The sequence below is a fragment of the Coloeus monedula genome (assembly GCF_965178545.1).
Source record: "Coloeus monedula genome assembly, chromosome: 1".
NCBI lineage: Eukaryota > Metazoa > Chordata > Aves > Passeriformes > Corvidae > Coloeus > Coloeus monedula.
In genome coordinates, this window is record NC_138781.1 from 62,916,935 (window position 1) to 62,935,406 (window position 18,472).

At 40.1% G+C, this 18,472-nt stretch overlaps 1 protein-coding gene across 1 annotated transcript in view; it reads left to right on the forward strand.

Annotated features, from left to right (window-relative positions):
• COL15A1 (collagen type XV alpha 1 chain) overlaps window positions 1–18,472 on the forward strand; it is a gene marked incomplete at its 3' end in the record, with an annotated part of 115,085 nt that overhangs the window by 61,243 nt on the left and 35,370 nt on the right. The window contains exons 15-21 of the mRNA XM_082277640.1: window positions 1,467–1,502; window positions 2,586–2,738; window positions 6,608–6,703; window positions 9,134–9,154; window positions 14,143–14,205; window positions 15,103–15,138; window positions 15,232–15,315. Coding sequence (XP_082133766.1) covers window positions 1,467–1,502; window positions 2,586–2,738; window positions 6,608–6,703; window positions 9,134–9,154; window positions 14,143–14,205; window positions 15,103–15,138; window positions 15,232–15,315 — 489 coding nt within the window. The remainder of the gene's footprint in view (window positions 1–1,466; window positions 1,503–2,585; window positions 2,739–6,607; window positions 6,704–9,133; window positions 9,155–14,142; window positions 14,206–15,102; window positions 15,139–15,231; window positions 15,316–18,472) is intronic.

Sequence of the window (18,472 nt, forward strand, 5' to 3'; positions counted from 1 at the left end):
AGGATGTGGAGAAAACCGAGGCAAAGACTACAAGACAATTTCATCCTCCAGTGAGCTTCAAAAACACATGTTACGTACAAGAACTTGCAAGTAAATTCCCAAGGGTACATTGTAAGCTCACACACTGTAAGGGAAATGAAAAGGCAAGTCTTAAATGACCAGAATATTGATTTCTTTTTATCTCTGGAGGCTGGAGTTTTTGAGTTGTGGTATCAAAAGCCTGAGGTCGGTAAAAGTGCAGCACACATGGGAACCAGCAGCTATCCAGAAAGTGCAGCATGTGTGTTATAAAGCAGGCACCTGAAACCTGGGTCCATTGTAATCAGTGGTGTGTGTTTTACATGAGGGAGCCCAAGAACAGAAAGAAGTCTAGCTGAAGTAAACTGAACATGAATTGTATATTATAGGAAGAGATTGATGTGGAAAAAGAAGCAATTGGAAGATAAATTAATTTTTTTTTTTAAATCATAATCCTCAAAAAAAAGGACTAAAATATTTTGCCTCACTGAGTCTGTCTGCTGCATTGTGTATATTTGATAAAAGTTCAATTAGAATTGAAGCACTGTGTATTTGCACCTGCTCAATACAAGTGTTTTTTTCATTTTTACTATTTTCTCTTTCTGAAAACCCTGCTTTAATTTATATTGCACTATCTGTTTTGATCATAATTCCAAATTAATCCAGAGAAGACTACAGGAACAACAGGATGCACTGAAAGTAAATTCCGTTTGTTCATTGGAGTGACACTTGACATGGAGTTTTGCCGTTGCTTTTAGAAAAAACATTACTTTACTCCTGATGCTTATTCATTTTTTCAGACTTTACTCAATAAATATTTCTGCTGAGTGAGTAAGGACAGGAGCTTGCCAAAATAAAAAATAATTCCACTAGACTCAGAGCAATTTGGAAAAGAATTATTTGCATGCATTATTATTGTCTTTCTGTCTATTCCATGGACTAGAAATGGAAAAAAGAGTATGCAAGTAAAGTGTATAAAAGCAAACCTTGATAAAATCTTGACTACTTCAGAGGAACCTTAAAATTTTCCTAGTTGTCACATCCTGTGTTTGGAAGGGTGCTCTAGACAACTTGAATGGGACCAGTTTCCTGTTCTCTTATATCCCACAAGAATTTTGATGTTTGTGTTCGGAAGCATGAGGATGTGACCTGAAATGCTTAATTCTGTGTCCTCCAAACCCTTAAAATCTGCAGCAATAATTGAAATACAAGACTGCGTCCAGTCAGCATACCAGACCAGAGCTATTAATGTGTTCTTGTAAGTCCTGAATTATAGATTGTTTTTGACTGAGAGGTCTGATGTTCCAGACTAAGGGCTTCATGTAAAGGACATCAAATCAAACAACACAGAAATCTGTGGGCATTTTTATTAAGGAAGAATACTACAAATGTGTTTTTGTTGCCTCATAGTCTTATTCTAAGTATTTAGGACTGATCTTCTTTTACAGGGTGATCAAGGTCTACCTGGTTCTGCTGGTCCAAAGGTAACAAAAAGGACAGTGTCTTTATAGAATGATGGTATCACTGTGATACAGCACATTACTGAAAAGGGCTGAGAAATCTTTATTATTGTGTAACCTAACGAAGTAGGCAAACCTGGTTTCTCAGTTGGCCAGAATGCTTCTTTATGAAGCATGGTGTAGTTGGTTAACCTTGGCTGGACGCCGCTCTATCACCCCTTCCAAGCAGGACTGGGGAGAGAGAATAAGATGGAAAACAATTTGTAGAGATAAGGCAGTTTACAAAAGCAAAAAGGAAGTAGAAGTTCGCATGCATATAAACAAAGAGAAAAAAAGTTTAATCTCTACTTCCACTTCCCATCAGTGAGTAATGTTCAGCCACTTCCTGGGAAGCAGTTGCTCTGGAAGGCAAACACTGTAAAATAACGAATGCCCCCCAGTCCTCCTCCCTCCCTTTTATATCTGAGCTGACATCATATGGTCGGGAATATCTCTTTGGTTAATTTGGGTCAGCTATTTTAGCCTAGTTGCGTCCCCTCCCAGTATACTGCCCATACATCACAGCCCACTTGATGGGAGGAGGGGAGGAGGGGAGGAGAGCATGTTAAAGAGACAGCACTGATGCTGTGCCAGTGCTGCTCAGCAGTAGACAAAACACTGGTGTGTTATCAACACCTTTCCAGCTACAAATGCAAAGCACAGCACTGTGAGGGCTGCTAAGGGAAAATGAGCTCCAGCTTAGCCAGAACCAATACACGTGACCAGAAGGTAGAGAGATGTGATACTCCCTCTCTACTCAGCCCTCATGAGAGCCCACCTGGAGAGCTGTGCCCAGCTCTGGGACCCCCAGCACAAGAAAGGCATGCCACCTGCTGGAGCAAGTCCAGGGGAGGGCCATGAATATAGTCGGTGGATGACCTCCCCCTGGAAATGTTCAAGGCCAGGTTGTATGTGGTTTTGAGCAACCTGGTCTAGTGGAAGGTATCCCTGCCCATGGCAGAGGGATTGAAACTTGATGAGCTTTCCAACCCAAACCAGTCTGTGATCCTATAAATCTACTCACTTGCATCTAGATACACATATCAATAGACTGCATCTTTATTTTAGGGTGATACTGGAGTCACTGGATCAATAGGCCCCAAAGGAGAAGCTGGCCCTATTGGGTCTCCTGGAAAACCTGGACCACCAGGACCTCCTGGGCCTCCTGGGCCCCCTGGACCTCCTGGACCACCAGGACTAAGCTACAGCTTGGGATTTGAGGTATTTTTCTATTCTGAAGTTTGTTGTAACTGTGGATATATTTCCTCTAGAGTAAAGACAGTGACCACCTGTATATTTCATGGATGTTTAAGGCTGAATTGATAACAGAGTAACTTGTTCTAGATTGAAATTTGCATTGGAGTGCAAATACAGAGATACATGTTGGTCATTTCTGACCTCATGACCTGTTCTACTTAGAACAAAAATGTTCTATTAAAAATATAAAGTTGCAGATGTTACTTTTTCTGAGGATAAAACCCTCATCGCTTAAAAATATGAGATTGGGCAAGCTCAAGATGAGTTTTACATATAATTTGAGAACTGCTCATTTGGATAATGTTGTTGGAGCGGAAAGTGGCTTGGCAGTAAAGAAAGGCAAGGGAAGAATGCCCAGGTTCAAGAATTAGAGCTGCTGCATTAACATCTTTGGGAAGAGAGGTCAAGAAATTATCAATATCAATATTCATATTTGTGTCTTCCCTTTTCTTTTTCCTTTTTTTCCATGCATCTTTCAATTCTAATTTAGCTGTTTTGCTCAGGAAAGTCTCTCCAAAGCTCTTTATGTCATGGGATATAATAAGGTTTGCACAGTAACACAGGGCAGTCTCATCAGAGAAGTAAAAATGTTTGACCAAAATTACTGGCCATCTGGAGAACTGCTGCAGTAAAGTGGTGGTGTTTAAAAGATACCAGTTTACTTGGCTGTTTCTCTTAATATCTACCCCATCTCTTCTGTATTTTTCTTTTCTTTACTTTACAGACACTTTGAGGTGTCACAGACCACTAATGCTTGTTTAGAGACCTAATTTGCTTTCTGATGTCTGACTAAAAAATGTTGTACTATATACAAAACTGGTTAATAACCTCACTGATGTCAGTGAATTTCAATGGACAAAAAATATCTCAAGCAGCTCACAAGTTCTTAATTGCCAGTACTGAAATTGTTAGCAAGGAACAGCATGAAGTCTAAGCACACAAACCTCCTCTGCCTTATCTTTGGCACACTACAAAGGCTGGTACAGTCTCTCCCCTGAATAAATACCTACTAATCTCAGAATGAGTAAAGGACCACTGGCAAATCATATCTTCATCCCAGGCCTGGTCTGAGTTTTAGCCCAGAATGATGGCTTCTCTGACTTCCAGTCATCTTCTGTGACCTGTGAGGACCCATTCTTAAGAGATTCTCCACTTTTCCCTATTCACACTATTTGAGCAGAAGGCAACATGCCCCTATTATGTCAACAAAGAGTTGTCCTGAAATTAGGTGCGTAGGATCAAACTGTGCCACTTTTAATACCTAAGTCTCAGAGGAGCAAACTTAGCAGATGAGCAGGAGAGAGTGAAAACTAGGAGTCTCCTCTTTTATGGATGCATATGCAGAAAGATCTGAGCTCTAACTGCAGTAACAGTATCTTGACTGGCTTCATCTTGAACTTTATCTAGTCCAAACAAAATTGGCATGATTGTCATTTTCCTGAGAGAAATACTACTGTAAACAGGCTTGCTAGCTGTAGCTGATCTTTTGGATGCCCACCCCTGCCATCTGTTGAAGCAGCACCATGGTCTGCCAGTTTGTTAGGGTGACACTACCTTTTGGGTGGCAGTCTGTTTATTGCTGTAAGGCTGTTTCTGCAAAACACTCCTGTTAGCACTTGTTAGCATCTGTGATCAGCTATGTGCAAAAACCAAATGGCATGGTGTTTGCTGGCACTTATGCTTGCCAAAAGAACAGTTTGAGCTGCAGAAGGTACCTGGTAAACCCATTAAAAACATGCAGATGTCAAAAGAGATGATGTGTTATATAAAGCAGGCATCAAGCACTCTCTTAAAGGGAAAAACAGACTGGCACAGTGCAGTCAAGGGAAAGGACCCAGAAACACAGTTTGTGGTTTACCCTAAGCAGTGAGTGTTCGGTTAAAAAGGCCAAAGAGAATATGAGGAGATTTTCTGCTGGTATTTGATACACTCATTGCTGATGGAGGAGCAGAATGAAAGTCTGAATAACATTCAGTCAATCTCAGGTGAAGTGGCACAAATGGTCTTTTGCCTTGGTCCACCAAAAAGAAGGAACTGATTCCAGCTGTGCATTCCTTCTGCTTCTCTTACTCCTGTGGAGTTGGCAGAAATAGTTAGAAGAACAGGATCTATATTTGCAGTGGAGTAAGGTCAGCTGGTGTTTTCCATACCTTTGGTGTAAAGCTGTCATTCGATAGTAGCTGAAGGTCATCTAACTGGTGTCTCACCCTTTCCCTTTTCACCTTCTCCTGAGTGCATCACAACTGTGCTAAGCTGGGCCATTTCAAGTCACCAACAGGCAGGAAGCTAAGTAGGCCAGGAGTATGCATCCTCTAAACATGGTAAGCTGACACAAGGGCTTGTCATCACTAGGAGACGGAGATTCTCCTTTGCTCCTGTTTCTTCTCCCATCTGCAGACATTCCTGGCACATGCCTGCCCTTCACACGCACTAAGATTCAGTATTCCATCAATTCTTCTGCAACCCAATATAATTTACTAAAATTTTAGAGAACACTTGTACCCCAAAAGTAACATATTTTCTGCCATTTTAGTCATCTAAAGGAAAGTGAGGGGATTCAACACATGACGCTGGCATTGCAAATGAAGGCTGTATGGCTGTGAGTAACAAAGTGAAAAAAAGAAAGATTAAGAATTTCCCTTTTCAGAAAAAGGAAACAATTAAGCCAGCACAGCTGCAACTAAAACTACAGCTTAAAGCAAATGGACAGTTCCCGGCTGGCATGGTTCATCCAGATGTTTTGAAGCACAGTCTGACAAGTTTAGACTAGGCACAAGCCAAGGGATAGGAACGTGATAGGTGCTGGGGTTGAAACAAGCAATTAGGGCAGCCTGCAGTTTTATTTCTTGGCTGCTTTGGAATTGGTAGCTCCTGCTTCTGCCATGGATCTGGAATGTCATAGAACAATGAAAGCTGGAGGGAGGTTGCTGCTTTCTGTGTAGTTTCCTGTAAAACTATTAAAAAATCTCCATGGGAAATACAGAGGCTGCTCTCAAGGACTCCCACTATGCAGAGACTTGTTTCTGAAGCAGAGGTTAATGGAAATGGACAGTGGGCTGAAGCAGATGACCTATAATGAAAGTCTCAGGTAACTGAACTTGCTTAGTCTGGAGAACACTTAACCTTCATCTCTGGAATGTTCCGAGGCCTGAGGTTCCAAAGCCCTAAATGACCTGATTGTAATTCAGTGTTGACACCGCATTCGACAAGCAGATGGGGCAGGCAGCCTCTGAGAACCCTTTCAACATAATTAATTCTACAATTCAATGGTGGAAATTTTATTTCTCCTCAATTTCATTAAGCAGTATTTTAGGCAGGAGTTCAACATTCAGCTCTGAGAATTAGGAAGAACCTTTATTGGTGAAAAGTGATTGCTGCTCTTGACAAACTGTTTGCAAGTTCTCCCTGAAATAAATCAGTTCTGGTAACCCTTACTAGTCATTAGTGTTTCCGTAGCTGTGTGGCAGGTAAATGCTACACAGAAAAATACACTTAAAAGTGTGCTTAAACATAGTACATGCTGTTTCACTTCTGCCTGATGCCCTTCTGCCTGAAGTCCTGGAGCAATGGTGTCAAGTTGGCAAGACAGTAAAGACCAGAGTTTCTGTAAGGAAGACCAACATGTTTTTATCACATTTGAGCAGAGCCTATCACCAGGACATCATCCATTTGCCTCAGAAAAAAAGTTAATGAGAAAAGATTAAAATATTTGTGTTCAGTATGTTTCCAGTTTTTACAGAACTTCAGAAAACGGAGCAGTTAAAAAAAAAAAACAGAAAAAAACCCCAAAAGATAAATTCTTAAATTCTGTAGCATTTTGTCTTTTCCATTAGGATATGGAAGGATCAGGTAGCATTGACCTGTTAAGTGAATCGAGAATTTCCAGATCAAGGGGGCCAAAGGTAAGTGGGTGTTTTGGGGGAGGGGAAGTATAATTTGTTGTTTCGTTGTTTGGTTTGGTTTGGTTTGGTTTGGGGTTTTTTTCAAAAAAAAGTTTCCTCCTTTCTGCTTTTTGGAAACATACAGCCCCAGTCAGCCATAGGTTGAAATGGATTCACTTGCCCTAGAATGTCATTACAATAACTGTGTCCTCCAAAGAATTGGAATGGTATTTCTCTGATACCTCATTAGCTAGTGATTTTTAGATTCTGCTCTGATATATTTTTGAAATATTAAAGGGTGAAATGAGGGTTTTCATGTTATCTAGCTCTCTATTTCTTCTTTCACCCTAATAGATTCCCTTCTCACTTACGAAGGTGAATCACACATACGAAGATGAAACTGAAATGTTATAGTTTGACAACCAAATATGTATAATCTGACATGCCACTTTAAACTAAAAATTTGCTCCCAGTAGTATGGCAGCAATGTCACAGACAAAGGGATACTTTTTTCTTCATCACTGTGTCTCAGGAGATTTTTTGCTAGTGTGGGCCACTTAAATCAAGTAGAGAACATGGGAATATAATGTATCAGTACCTACCAGATCACTTGGATTTATTGTCATTCTTAACAATAGAAGGAGCTCCAGTGGTTTAGTCTGGCAACAAAAGGAGACAAAGGCATGATCCAGTAGCTGCTTATGAGTCTCTGAGGGGCAACTATAAATATGATGAAGCCAAACTGTTCCTTGTAGTGCCAGATGGTGCAGCAAGGGACGGTGGTCACAATTTGCAGCTTGCGTTATTCAGGCTAAGCCTTAGGAGAAGGCTGTTCACCAGGAGGCTGGTGCAGGACTAGGGCAATTTGCCCAGGGAGGTTGCAGAAGATCTGATCTTGAAGTTACCAAGACTTTGCTGGACAGAGACATGACTGACCTGATCTGAAGCTGGTGACAGTTCCGCGTCAGGGGATGATTGGATTTGATAGCCTCCACAGGCCTGTAGAAGCCTGTGTCTGTGATTCCATGAATCATCAGAAACCAATGGAACCCTGGAGATAGGAGTGACTTTGAGCGGCTCTTTACTGTGTTGGCTTAAAGTACTAGTAATTGTGAGTCACTGAAGTTACAGCTGGTAGCTTAGAGAACTTTGCTTCCTCTTACGTATTTTCCTAGATATTAAAAATAGCACAAAAATACAGTTACAAAAATAAGTATTGAATCTGTTAGCTGAAACAAGGAGGTGTCCAAAACCAGGGCTGGAATAGCAGATTCTGACCTGCCTTAGTCACAGCCTTACTCTCACATTTGGTTTTGTAACAGGCATTGTTTCCAAATCACTCAGCTATAAATATTTTTTAAATGTCTTGTTGCACTTGAATAAAATTTTCCTGTTACTGCTTAATTATTCTGCAAAGCCTGAGTCAGTAAAGAGGGTAGATGAGAAAAAGAAGATAAGAAAAACAAGAATTTTGCTGTGATTATGAAATTGCTTTTACATAGTTACTGGTACTGCATTATGGGCCATTTACACCTTATCACAACCCCAGAGTACCCAATGGTGTTTAGGTGAAAACAGAGTATCTGCTTCTAAGGGGGCTGAAACTCAAAACAGCTGCTAGGAAATAAATTACTTTTATTGGCACCATCTTTGTTAAGATTCTTGTTAATCTTTAATCAGAAAGTAGTTGTTGTGTTTTGAAGTAGAAATATCAGATTTATTTTTTCTGATGACTTCAGCTCTCATTTCCAAGGTTTCTATTCTTTTTCTTCCACAGATCGGTGTAAAGTTTCATTGGTGTTTTCTCATTATTTAGCATTACCATTTATTAGTGCCTTCATATTCCAGATAAAGACAACTCAATCACTTAGTTGAATTCCTTTCTCTTCCATTCAGCTTTCTAAAATGACCAATAATAAACTGCTGCCGATTTCACCATCAAAGAGTCATAATTGTACTTTACAACTGATGCCACCATATAGAGACGAGAGGAATTTGAATTTCCAAACATTTTTTGAAATAACAATTTGGGACACTGCTTTTAATCCTAGCAAGACTGTGTTGCCTCTAAATGGTAGCATATCTTAATTTTAGCCAAGAAAGCAAATTCAAAAAATTATAAGCAGTTGAAAGCAATCCCTTGCAAAAAACGCACTTGGATAAATTTATTTCTAATATTTTCTAAAAGTATGTATAATATGCACTGACAGCACTAAAGTTGTCTTTGTAAGCAAAAGAAATCTTTAGACCTTTCCATGATAACATAGAGCAAGGCAGTATTTAACAGAACAACAACCCTAAAACAATGCTTACATTTTATTGCTCTGTTATATTACAGGTCTCCAGCATTGTTTTTGTAACAGTTGTGGTCGTAAATTAAATTTTTGTTCTGAAAAAAATTTCCTTTGAAATGCCATGTGAATTTACCAGTAAATTCAGTGTATTTTTACAGGGTTCTGCGCAGGAAGATGTGGATAGCATGGACCATTAGGACCAAAAGTAAAAACACTTGAAAGCTAGCCTATATATTTTTTTGTAATTTTTTATTTCTATATTCCCAGAATTTGCCTGAACATAACAGCTTTCATTTAAGAGTCATGTACTGATTAAGTGTGGGACAAATTTTGTTCCCATTCACATTGGGTATCTATCCAGAATGTGTATAATCAGAATTATTTCACACCCAACAAGAGCAGTGAGTAAATACTAACTGGGCTGTTACATTTCATGGCATCTTTGCTAATTTTTTTTAGGACATTTGGTGATTTCTCTTTGTTGCTCGTTCATACATCATTCTGGTTTCCAAGAGGTTACATATATGCTGTTGAAAGAGAAATCTGCATGAGGAGGCCTTCTAATCCCAGAAAGTGATAGGAAAACGTTCTGGAAGGTGCTGGGGGAAGAGGGGAGGAGCAATAACTACTTTGTCTTGGTTTTGATTTGAGCTCAGAAGTGACTGAATTTTTCCGCTTTGATGCTGCTACTGGTTGTGTAGCCCATGAGGAAAAAATGGAGAGATGAAACATCCCAGAAGAAAAGGGCAGATTTGCAGAATAGGTCCTTAGACAGGAAGAGATTTTTTCTATTCCTACATAAAGTACCACTCAGATTAGTAGTACAGCATGACAACACCTTAAATGGGAAGTTAAAGAAATTCAAATTCTTCATTGTCCTGGGAAATAACAATAGCATTGAAAGAGAAGGAAGTGGAAGACGAGAAGTGGCGGTCTCCATCCTCTCCCCATGAAATTTTCACCTGAACTGACACCCAGGATTAATCACTGACTGCCCATTGCCAGCAATAACTGCATGCACCTGATTCATAGGACAACAGCCACCAAAGATCTGGACAGTCCCCTCTGTCTAGAGTCTGTAGAGCTCAGCTTCTAGGGCCAAAAAAAAGTCCTTCCATTGGGTACTACTCCTGTTAATGCTGGATGACATTACTCATGAGTGAAAAAAATGGCGATTTGCACAACACATGTTGGTGAGTGATACTGCGGTGGACTGGCAAGAACAGATGTGCTCTCACAAGATGCTGCTCTGTGCACAGGAGTAGGTGTCCAGTCTCTACACTCAAAATACATTTTTTGTTAAGAACTTATTCTCTGGCCTTAGCTAGAAATTTTGTTTCAAAGAAATGCTGCTTCACAAAGATTTCAGAAATTGAGGTAGTATGATTCCTAGGATTTAGGAACTGGGCTGGAGCAGAAAAGATAGTCATAAACCTATGCCAAGAGACTTCACCATCACCTCGGTTTAATCATTAGTCATTCCCCAAGATACAGGAGAAACAGAAAGCAACATGTTACTGCCTGACATCTTACAAAACCAGGTACACTACAGCAAAATTAATATAAAGTGGTTATAATACACTATCATTCTCATGGGGATGAATTTACACCCACTTTTCATGATTATAAATGACTTCACTAGGCAACAGTGGCAAAATACAACAACCACCCACTTCCCAAAACCAAGAGCTAATGCATCACGAGGAGTTGAAGGTATAGTTCTGTTTCATGCATCCTTCCTTCATCCTTCAAATACCCCAGACAAGTACAGCTGTCAGAGAAGACCAGCTATGATAAATTTTCTCTCTTATAAGTAAGCATGGATCCAAATTCTGCTTTTGCTTTTGTTATTATGAAAAGCTTTTTTCATTAAAAAACAGTCTACAGTCTTCACACACTTGAGTATAAGAGCTCCCAAAAAGCAGTAAGCATAACATTTGAGGCAATGACTGATTTGTTCCAGTTTATATTCTCTAACTCCAGTGAAATAAACTAAATTGGATGTTCTCTGTCTGTTACAAAATCAAAGAACTCTGTCTATTTAGTGCTAAAATCCTGCAGAATCAGTCCCGAAGGTGGAACAGTGCAGTGTTCATTATTTTGCTTTGGTTTGACGCAGTGCCTGGGTAGGTGGAGAGAGCAGCAGTGTGGGGGGACTGCGTTAGCTGTTTTGGACAAAGATGGTGAGTCCTTCGTGGAGGCACAAGGTCGTGGCTGTGTTGGTAGATCTGGGGAACATTACCATGTACTGATTTCAGACATCAAAATGAGGGTTCAGGCATGTGGCTTGGTCGATGCTCAGCAAAAATAATTAGTCATGACCACAAGCTCTTTAGATGTGGGTGGGAACCGAGTGGTTAAAATTCCAGAATCAAATTACAAATGTATGCCAAGCATCACTTTACCAAAATGTACCTTGTTTTTACTAATCATTTTACTCCATTTGGATCCTTTGTTTTTAATCAAAGTAACATACATGTTTAAAATCCTTGCAGTTACTGCTCACTGTAATATTTGAGCCCTACTGTGTCTCTGTTTCAGGGAGAAAGAGGCAACATAGGTGCACCAGGTTCAAAGGTGGGAAGTTTATTTAACCTGATCTAAAACCTCAGTTGTTTCTTTCCTCAGTTTCCTTTCATCTCTTAATGCACTTAGGGGATAATGAACATTTCTTGCTCTGTCAGCGTATTAAAGCTCAGGATGGCTTCTCTGGGAAAACAAACCCCTTTCTCTGGTGAATTATGAGTATCAGGAGCCAGTGTAACCTGGTGCTTAAGACTTCTGCTTAAAATGTGGTTAAAATTGCATCTAAAATTGCATCTAAAAGGTGCTTGTCTTGGAAGGTGTCTTGTGAGGCCGTTTACATTTTCACCAGAACAGAAATGAAAATCAGCAAAGCTTAGACAGAAAACTAAGTTCCACATGCCCCTTTCTCCTTCATATGGTGTTGTGGAGCTATTACCCCACACCAGTGTGCCCCACCCATGACACAGGTCTGTGCTACAGTAGTAGGCTCATGTCAATCGTTTTCCCTGTCTATTCTGCTTTGAACTTCTCCTGGAGCCCACCCCAAAACTCCAGTTTGGGTCTGTGCTGCTCCTTGCTGGTCGCTGTCTGACCTGGGTGTCTTTTGCAGGCATAAGCCAGCAGAGAGCGCTGATGTGACTCATAGAAAATAAAATAAAATAAAATAAAATAAAATAAAATAAAATAAAATAAAATAAAATAAAATAAAATAAAATAAAATAAAATAAAATAAAATATCCTTCCCCTGAATTTGGGACGGCACTGAAATCAAAACTTGGTCTAAGAAACAAGATAAATGCAGTTATGCTTGCTGAGTATTTACAAGAATATTATCACAGTCTTCTAGCAGCATCTGCTTGTTTATTTTTAAAAAATACCAACAATGTAACAGGACTTTACTTGCCATAAATTCCATCTGCTGTACATATTTTGAGTGTTGTCATTTCACATAGATATTTGTCAGCATGATAATTAAAGCTGATGCATTGACACACAGGACAGTAGTTTAACTCTTCTTAATCAGTTTGATACAATAGAATATTTTCTTTATTATTATGACTACATGCCCTTTCTTCTGAGGTCCTTTTTCTAGTAATTATTGTTGTTTTATGCGATAGATGCATTTGAAATACGTGTATATTTTAAGTGGAATTACTACAGGGCTATTTAAAAAATAAGAAAAACAAGCGATTTATCTCTTTAGCCCTCAGACTAAAAAAGATCTTTGTCTTCTTGTATTTGAGCAATGAGCTACATTCTTAAAACATGGAGGGACTTAGAAATAAGGACGTCTCTGGATACATTAGTTGCAATAAAACATCTTACCTATCCTGGATCTTTTTGTCCCATTTAAATTTCGTTAGGAAAATTAATGGGAAAAATTATTCAGCATTTGCAATGGTAGGAAGCTGTCCTGCAAGTACCAACATGCCTGAAATGACAACATTCTGTTGCAGAAATGCTGTTGGTCTGAGGTTATTTCCTCTGCCCATTTACCTTTGCTGCAGATAAATACTTACAATTTTCCACAAGCACTTGAGAGACTTATGTCCCAAGTACCACTTTTTGCTTAAATTCCATTAGCATTCAGACACCTTTTATCCTGCTTATAAAATTGTTTATGAAATGAAGAATAAAGTACTTCAGAAATCATACTTTATTCCTGACCCACATGCTTCACACATCACCGACAAAAACCAAAAAAAGCAGTGAGAATATCCTTTCTTAATGAAGTAGACACACTAAATCTCATGTGGTGGTACTATCTACTGCTAAAACCCAAAAATATTTTCTTGAAGCAGAGCAAAAAGCTAGAAACAGTATTTTCCAAAAAACAAAACAAAACAAAAAAACCCAAGCAAATTAAAAAAAAAAAAAACTCAAAGCCAAACAAAAAAAACCCCACACAAAACAAAACAAACACCAAACAACCCCACCAAAAAAAACAAGCTAACAAACAAATAAACAGCCCCACTCTTAAAACAAAACAAGAGTAATTGGTCCCTTGGATGAATCATTAGGCTGCTCTGTGTCATTTCCTTTGCTCTTTCATATGACACAGAGAAAAACAGATGCAAAAAGTGTTATCTCACTGTTTATCTGGTCCTTTAAGAATTTAGAGCCTTCTTTTATCCATTTTTCTCAGGGAAAACTGCATTATCATTACTGCTTCTGTTTTTCACATAGAACAGAGTAGCTGTCAGATTCCAGCAGTCATATACAGTCCTGTATTAAACTACAACAGGGGGTGTTTTCTACCCCACATACTGACTCCTGTCTGCATCCAATGCCAATGTCTACATCCCTCCTCTTCCTCCAGCTTGAGAGTCACTTAACTAAAGGGTGGAAATAACTCACCAAATGTATTTTGGGGGGAAGCAACGAAATTCACCCTTTTGCTAAGCAGGGGTGGAAGCAGTGAAGAACGATTGAAGCTGCATTAAAAAAACCTGTAAGCCTGCTCTGGAGAGAGGGAAAGAGCAGGAGGAATGGAGAGAGCAGGTGACTAATGAGATAATTAGCCTCCCCCAAACCTGCCCACCAGCCTGTTCAGAACTGTGTCATGTCCCTCCCCAGTGGCAGCCTCCTGCTTGTATGAAACTGAATGCAGTTTAGAGAGCATGACAGTATGTTTGTTGTATATTATTGTTGTATTTATTGTTGCAGGGGATGCCAGGCACAGATGGGAAACCAGGCTTTCCTGGCATTGCTGGGCACCCCGGAGAAATGGTGAGTAGGGTTACCATAATCTGTGATCACCTAACACACACTGGCTCCCAAACCGACCTCTTAAAGATCCATAGGAGCCCTACCAGTACTTGCTAGCAGAGTGTGAAGAGCTGGGGCTGTGTTTGTCCTGCTTAACCTGGAGCAGCTACCTCAGACGCCGAACACAGGAGCAGGGTGTCCCTTGCCCACACCTCCCTCATCAGTCAGAAGAGATACAGGCATCTCCAGAGGCTGGTTCTGATCCCTCAATGCTCCCTCTGCTTTTAATTATTCAGAAATCAGCTCTGCCTTTAATTAGAGGAAAGCCAGCAGTCTCATAGGTGATTTTAATGTATTTCTTGTGCTTAAGACCCTCGAGGATTACAGCGTGATTTCCTTGGGAAGTCCCGCGGCTCGTCCCCTGGCGCCTTCCTCTCACTTGTGCCAGACAAACTGTCTGCATTTCCAGCACAGGGAGTTCTACAGAGGGGCTAATCAAGCTTAGAAATAAGCTGCCTGAAAGATGACAGCTTAGCTCCCCTGTCTTCTCCTATCTGGTCCCCTGGGAAATCCCAGGCACAACTGTGCTGGAAGAGGACAGCACAGCCAGGGATGGCTGATTTCAGTGCAGTGAAAGAAAGGTTCACTGAATTAATTCCCAGCTAATGAAGTGGTTTGGGTCCATTTGCTTCTAGTCGTCTGTGAACTCTGTCAAAAGTTCTGGGAGATACTTTTAAACATCAAATCCTCAAAAGATCTGAGCTGAAACCAGTTGGCCCCATGTGTCTTTTGAGAGAGCTGGGGATTGATCATTCTGTAGATGTGAGTCACTGCTGTGCTTTTTGTGAAGCAAGGGAGAGCAAATTTCACCATTTCCCCTTTTAAATCACTTATGCTCATTTTTTTTATCACCTCCAGGGTCCAAAAGGGGAGAAGGGTGACCCAGGACCTCAGGTGAGATTGTGTGGATTTCATTCTTTTTGAAAAACCTATGTGAAATGTAGCACTTAGTATATGGGTTCTCCACATGCAATGCTTTTGAAACAGGGTGAACCAGGACAGGACGGGAACAGTATTGTGGGACCACCTGGACCACCAGGACCGCCAGGACCAGTCATAGCAATACCTGAGGTGAGTGTGTACATCAAGCAGTGACGTCTGTTACTCCCTTAATAGAGAAGAGGTCACAAGTGGTTAACACACTGGCAAGTCTCCTGCTCATATTCAGGTCATAAGTCTACTTCTCAAAACAAAAGAATATCAGTATGTCTCTGCATCAAATGGATTAGTTTTGAAAATATTACATTGGAAGAAAGAGGGTAAAATCTTACCTACAAGAATTATGAGGTCATATTGAGCACCTCACACAAGCTCTTTAGGTGATTCTGCAGGAGCTGTGAACATCAAATTAAAAATCAGCAGAGAAATACAAAACTGGGGATATTTTACAAAGCAGAGCACCCAAGGCACAGCAGTATGTGGGGGAGAGACATATTTCCTGACAGTTGTCCACAAACCAGAGCACTGACCCCTTTGTGGAAGCAACAAAGGGTAAAATACTAGAGACTCATAAAAACTCTCCAGTATGCTTTAGATGCAAGTATATTTTCAGTTAGTTTTGCTGTGTATACATCAGCCTTTGCAGAAGCAGTACTATTTGCAGTAATGAAGGCTGGAGATTAGGATGAATCCCACTTGGAGCTGACAACAAAAATCCTAGTAGTTGGCCTGGTATGACATTCAGATCTGGAGGAACTGTGAGTGGCTGCAGGAAACTTCACCTCTGAGAGCTGGAGGTGCCTAAAACAGCCAGACTCATCCAAAGGAATGCATATAAGGGCAATAAGGAGTGTTCTGTAATTGTAAGAAGAGAAGATGCCCAGCTGAGAAATCTGTGTTAGGGGGAGCTTGGCACCATCATTATCACAAAGCTGAACTACACATAACCTTTTTTGACTGAAATAACTAGGCTTTCACTTAGGCTTCTGCTACTGATAGCAAATATAGCATTAATTGGCATCCCATAGGCTACATCACGCATCCCAACAGAAGTGTTTTTTTCTTTACTGAATTTACTGGGAATCCATGTAGAATACTAGGATCTTGGATCCTGAGTCTTAGATGAGCAGAATTATAGATTCACAGAAATGCTGGCTCAGTGAAGATCTTGTTCAACGTCCTGCTCATAGTGGGACTGTCAGCAGCTCTACACTTTAATACAATTCTGTTGGAGTTTCTGGGGAACTGCTCAATAGCTGTGATAGAAATGCTGATGTAAAACTCATGTCCTTTCTCACAACCCTGCCACAGTGCCACTGTGGTGCCTTAACTCATATCAGTGACTAAACAGCTCTGTTTGCAGTAAAAATGAACCTTAACGTGTTGCTCCATAGCTCATTAATACTTGCAAAAAATACCATGAGAGCCTCAGAGGGAGGTCAGTATATACAAGGAATATAAAAAGATTATTGAAGCTGACATAAACTAACTTTTTGCTGGAAACTTGTTTGCTGGAGACAGCATGGCTCCCTACATGCCCTAGTCATTGTCCTCACATCTGTCTAGCACACAGCTATGTCTGAAGAAACCTAAAGTGCATCCTCTGAATCCTCCAGATCCCTGTATGAACCACTTTTACCATGTATTACACAAATGTATAGAGCCTAGTAGAAGCTGTATTGCATCAGGTGTATTACAAATCCATACAGAAACCCATTTCCTTCTCTAAGTGTTTTCAGGTTTTAGAAGTAAGCTCTCTTTAAAAATTGAGAGCATAGTATGTGTGGCTTTATACACATTTGTGGTGTAGGTGTTCTGGGGAGGTACAGCAAGAGCTGTCAAATCCTTTGTATTGTAAATCAGAAGATTTCTCTGAGGACTTGGTGTACTGGATTTTGATACAGTTAGTTAAACCTGTGTGGAAGTATATGTCACTGTGTATGACATTGAATTCTTCCTATCTCACAAATGTTTGTGTAACAGGACATTTGCTTGCAATACATTTGCTGAGATAGACATTAAATTATCCAAGTGCATTTTGTTGACTCAGTCTCTCATCTTTCATAGTAAGCTTCAAATATGGAAAAGAACTATTGCAAGCAGACCTATCAATTGCAGTTGGAATTGCAGAACTAAAATAAATAACACTGCCACCTGTTGTAATGTGGATATTGGCTTGATGTGGGCAGAGCAGCAGAGATCAGTGATCTGAATGAACCACAGGGCACTTAGAGAGATCACTCCCCAGGTCAGGGTCATTTAATTCATTCATTTAACTGTTACGTAGCCAAGGACTTCTTGGGCTACAGAAGTCCAGTTGACTGATCCATCAGAGCTAGAAGGAAGTTTTCTTAGGAAGGGCTCTGTGGCTACAACTAAACAGACTTTAAAATAAATTTTTGATGAAAATAAAAGCAAATACAGAGTTAGTGCAATTTCAGCACTGTTGAAATATTTAGACCTGACATGAACAGCTGTGGCTTAGGGCCAGGTCTCTCCAGTATCTGGCCAATAGCACATTGATCGAGCTGCACTGAAAAGTGGACCTTGGTTTTCTTCTCATTTAACCTGGTCCCTATGTCAATGGAGGGGATTTGGTTCCTTCAAGAACCATTTCTCATACCATGAAAATACATGTTAGGTTAAAACTGAGGTCTGCCGTGGAACCTATCCATTTCCAGACTTCTGCAGTTCCTGCCAGCACTGTGGGTCTCAGAGACTTGCTGTCCTTGCTGCCTGCTCTGCTGCCTCCTGCGACTGATCAGGAAGTCTGCTCCTGTTTAAAAAAAAACAGTGTCCCTCTGCTGCTGTTTGATATTCCAAAACACTAAAATCAATATTTCTCATCCTGTATTGGCTATTTCACTCTTTTGGAGCATAGTTGCTGATACTTGCTGCATTTTCATGAATGGAATCACAATAACCGAAAAACCATAATATTTGTTGCTATGATTTTATCACACAAATTTAGTTGGGTACAGTACAGAAGTAATTTTGAATAGACAAATGTTATTGGACTTAAATTTCAAATTTTTAAACCTTTATCTTTGGCTGCCACTACACACCCCTAGTTTGGGTACAAGAAACAAAAGTCACAATGGAAGGTTAATGGTGAGGGTGTAAAGGAAATGTCAAAAGATTTTGTTCACTCTGTTCTTTCTATAGTTCTAACAAGGCCATATTCATGCTTTTTGGATGCAGAGCTGAAGGTTTACTTAGAAACCAACCCAGACAATTATCCTAAAACCCAGCAGTGAAGAAAATATGGAAAATAGTGTTGCCCTTACTA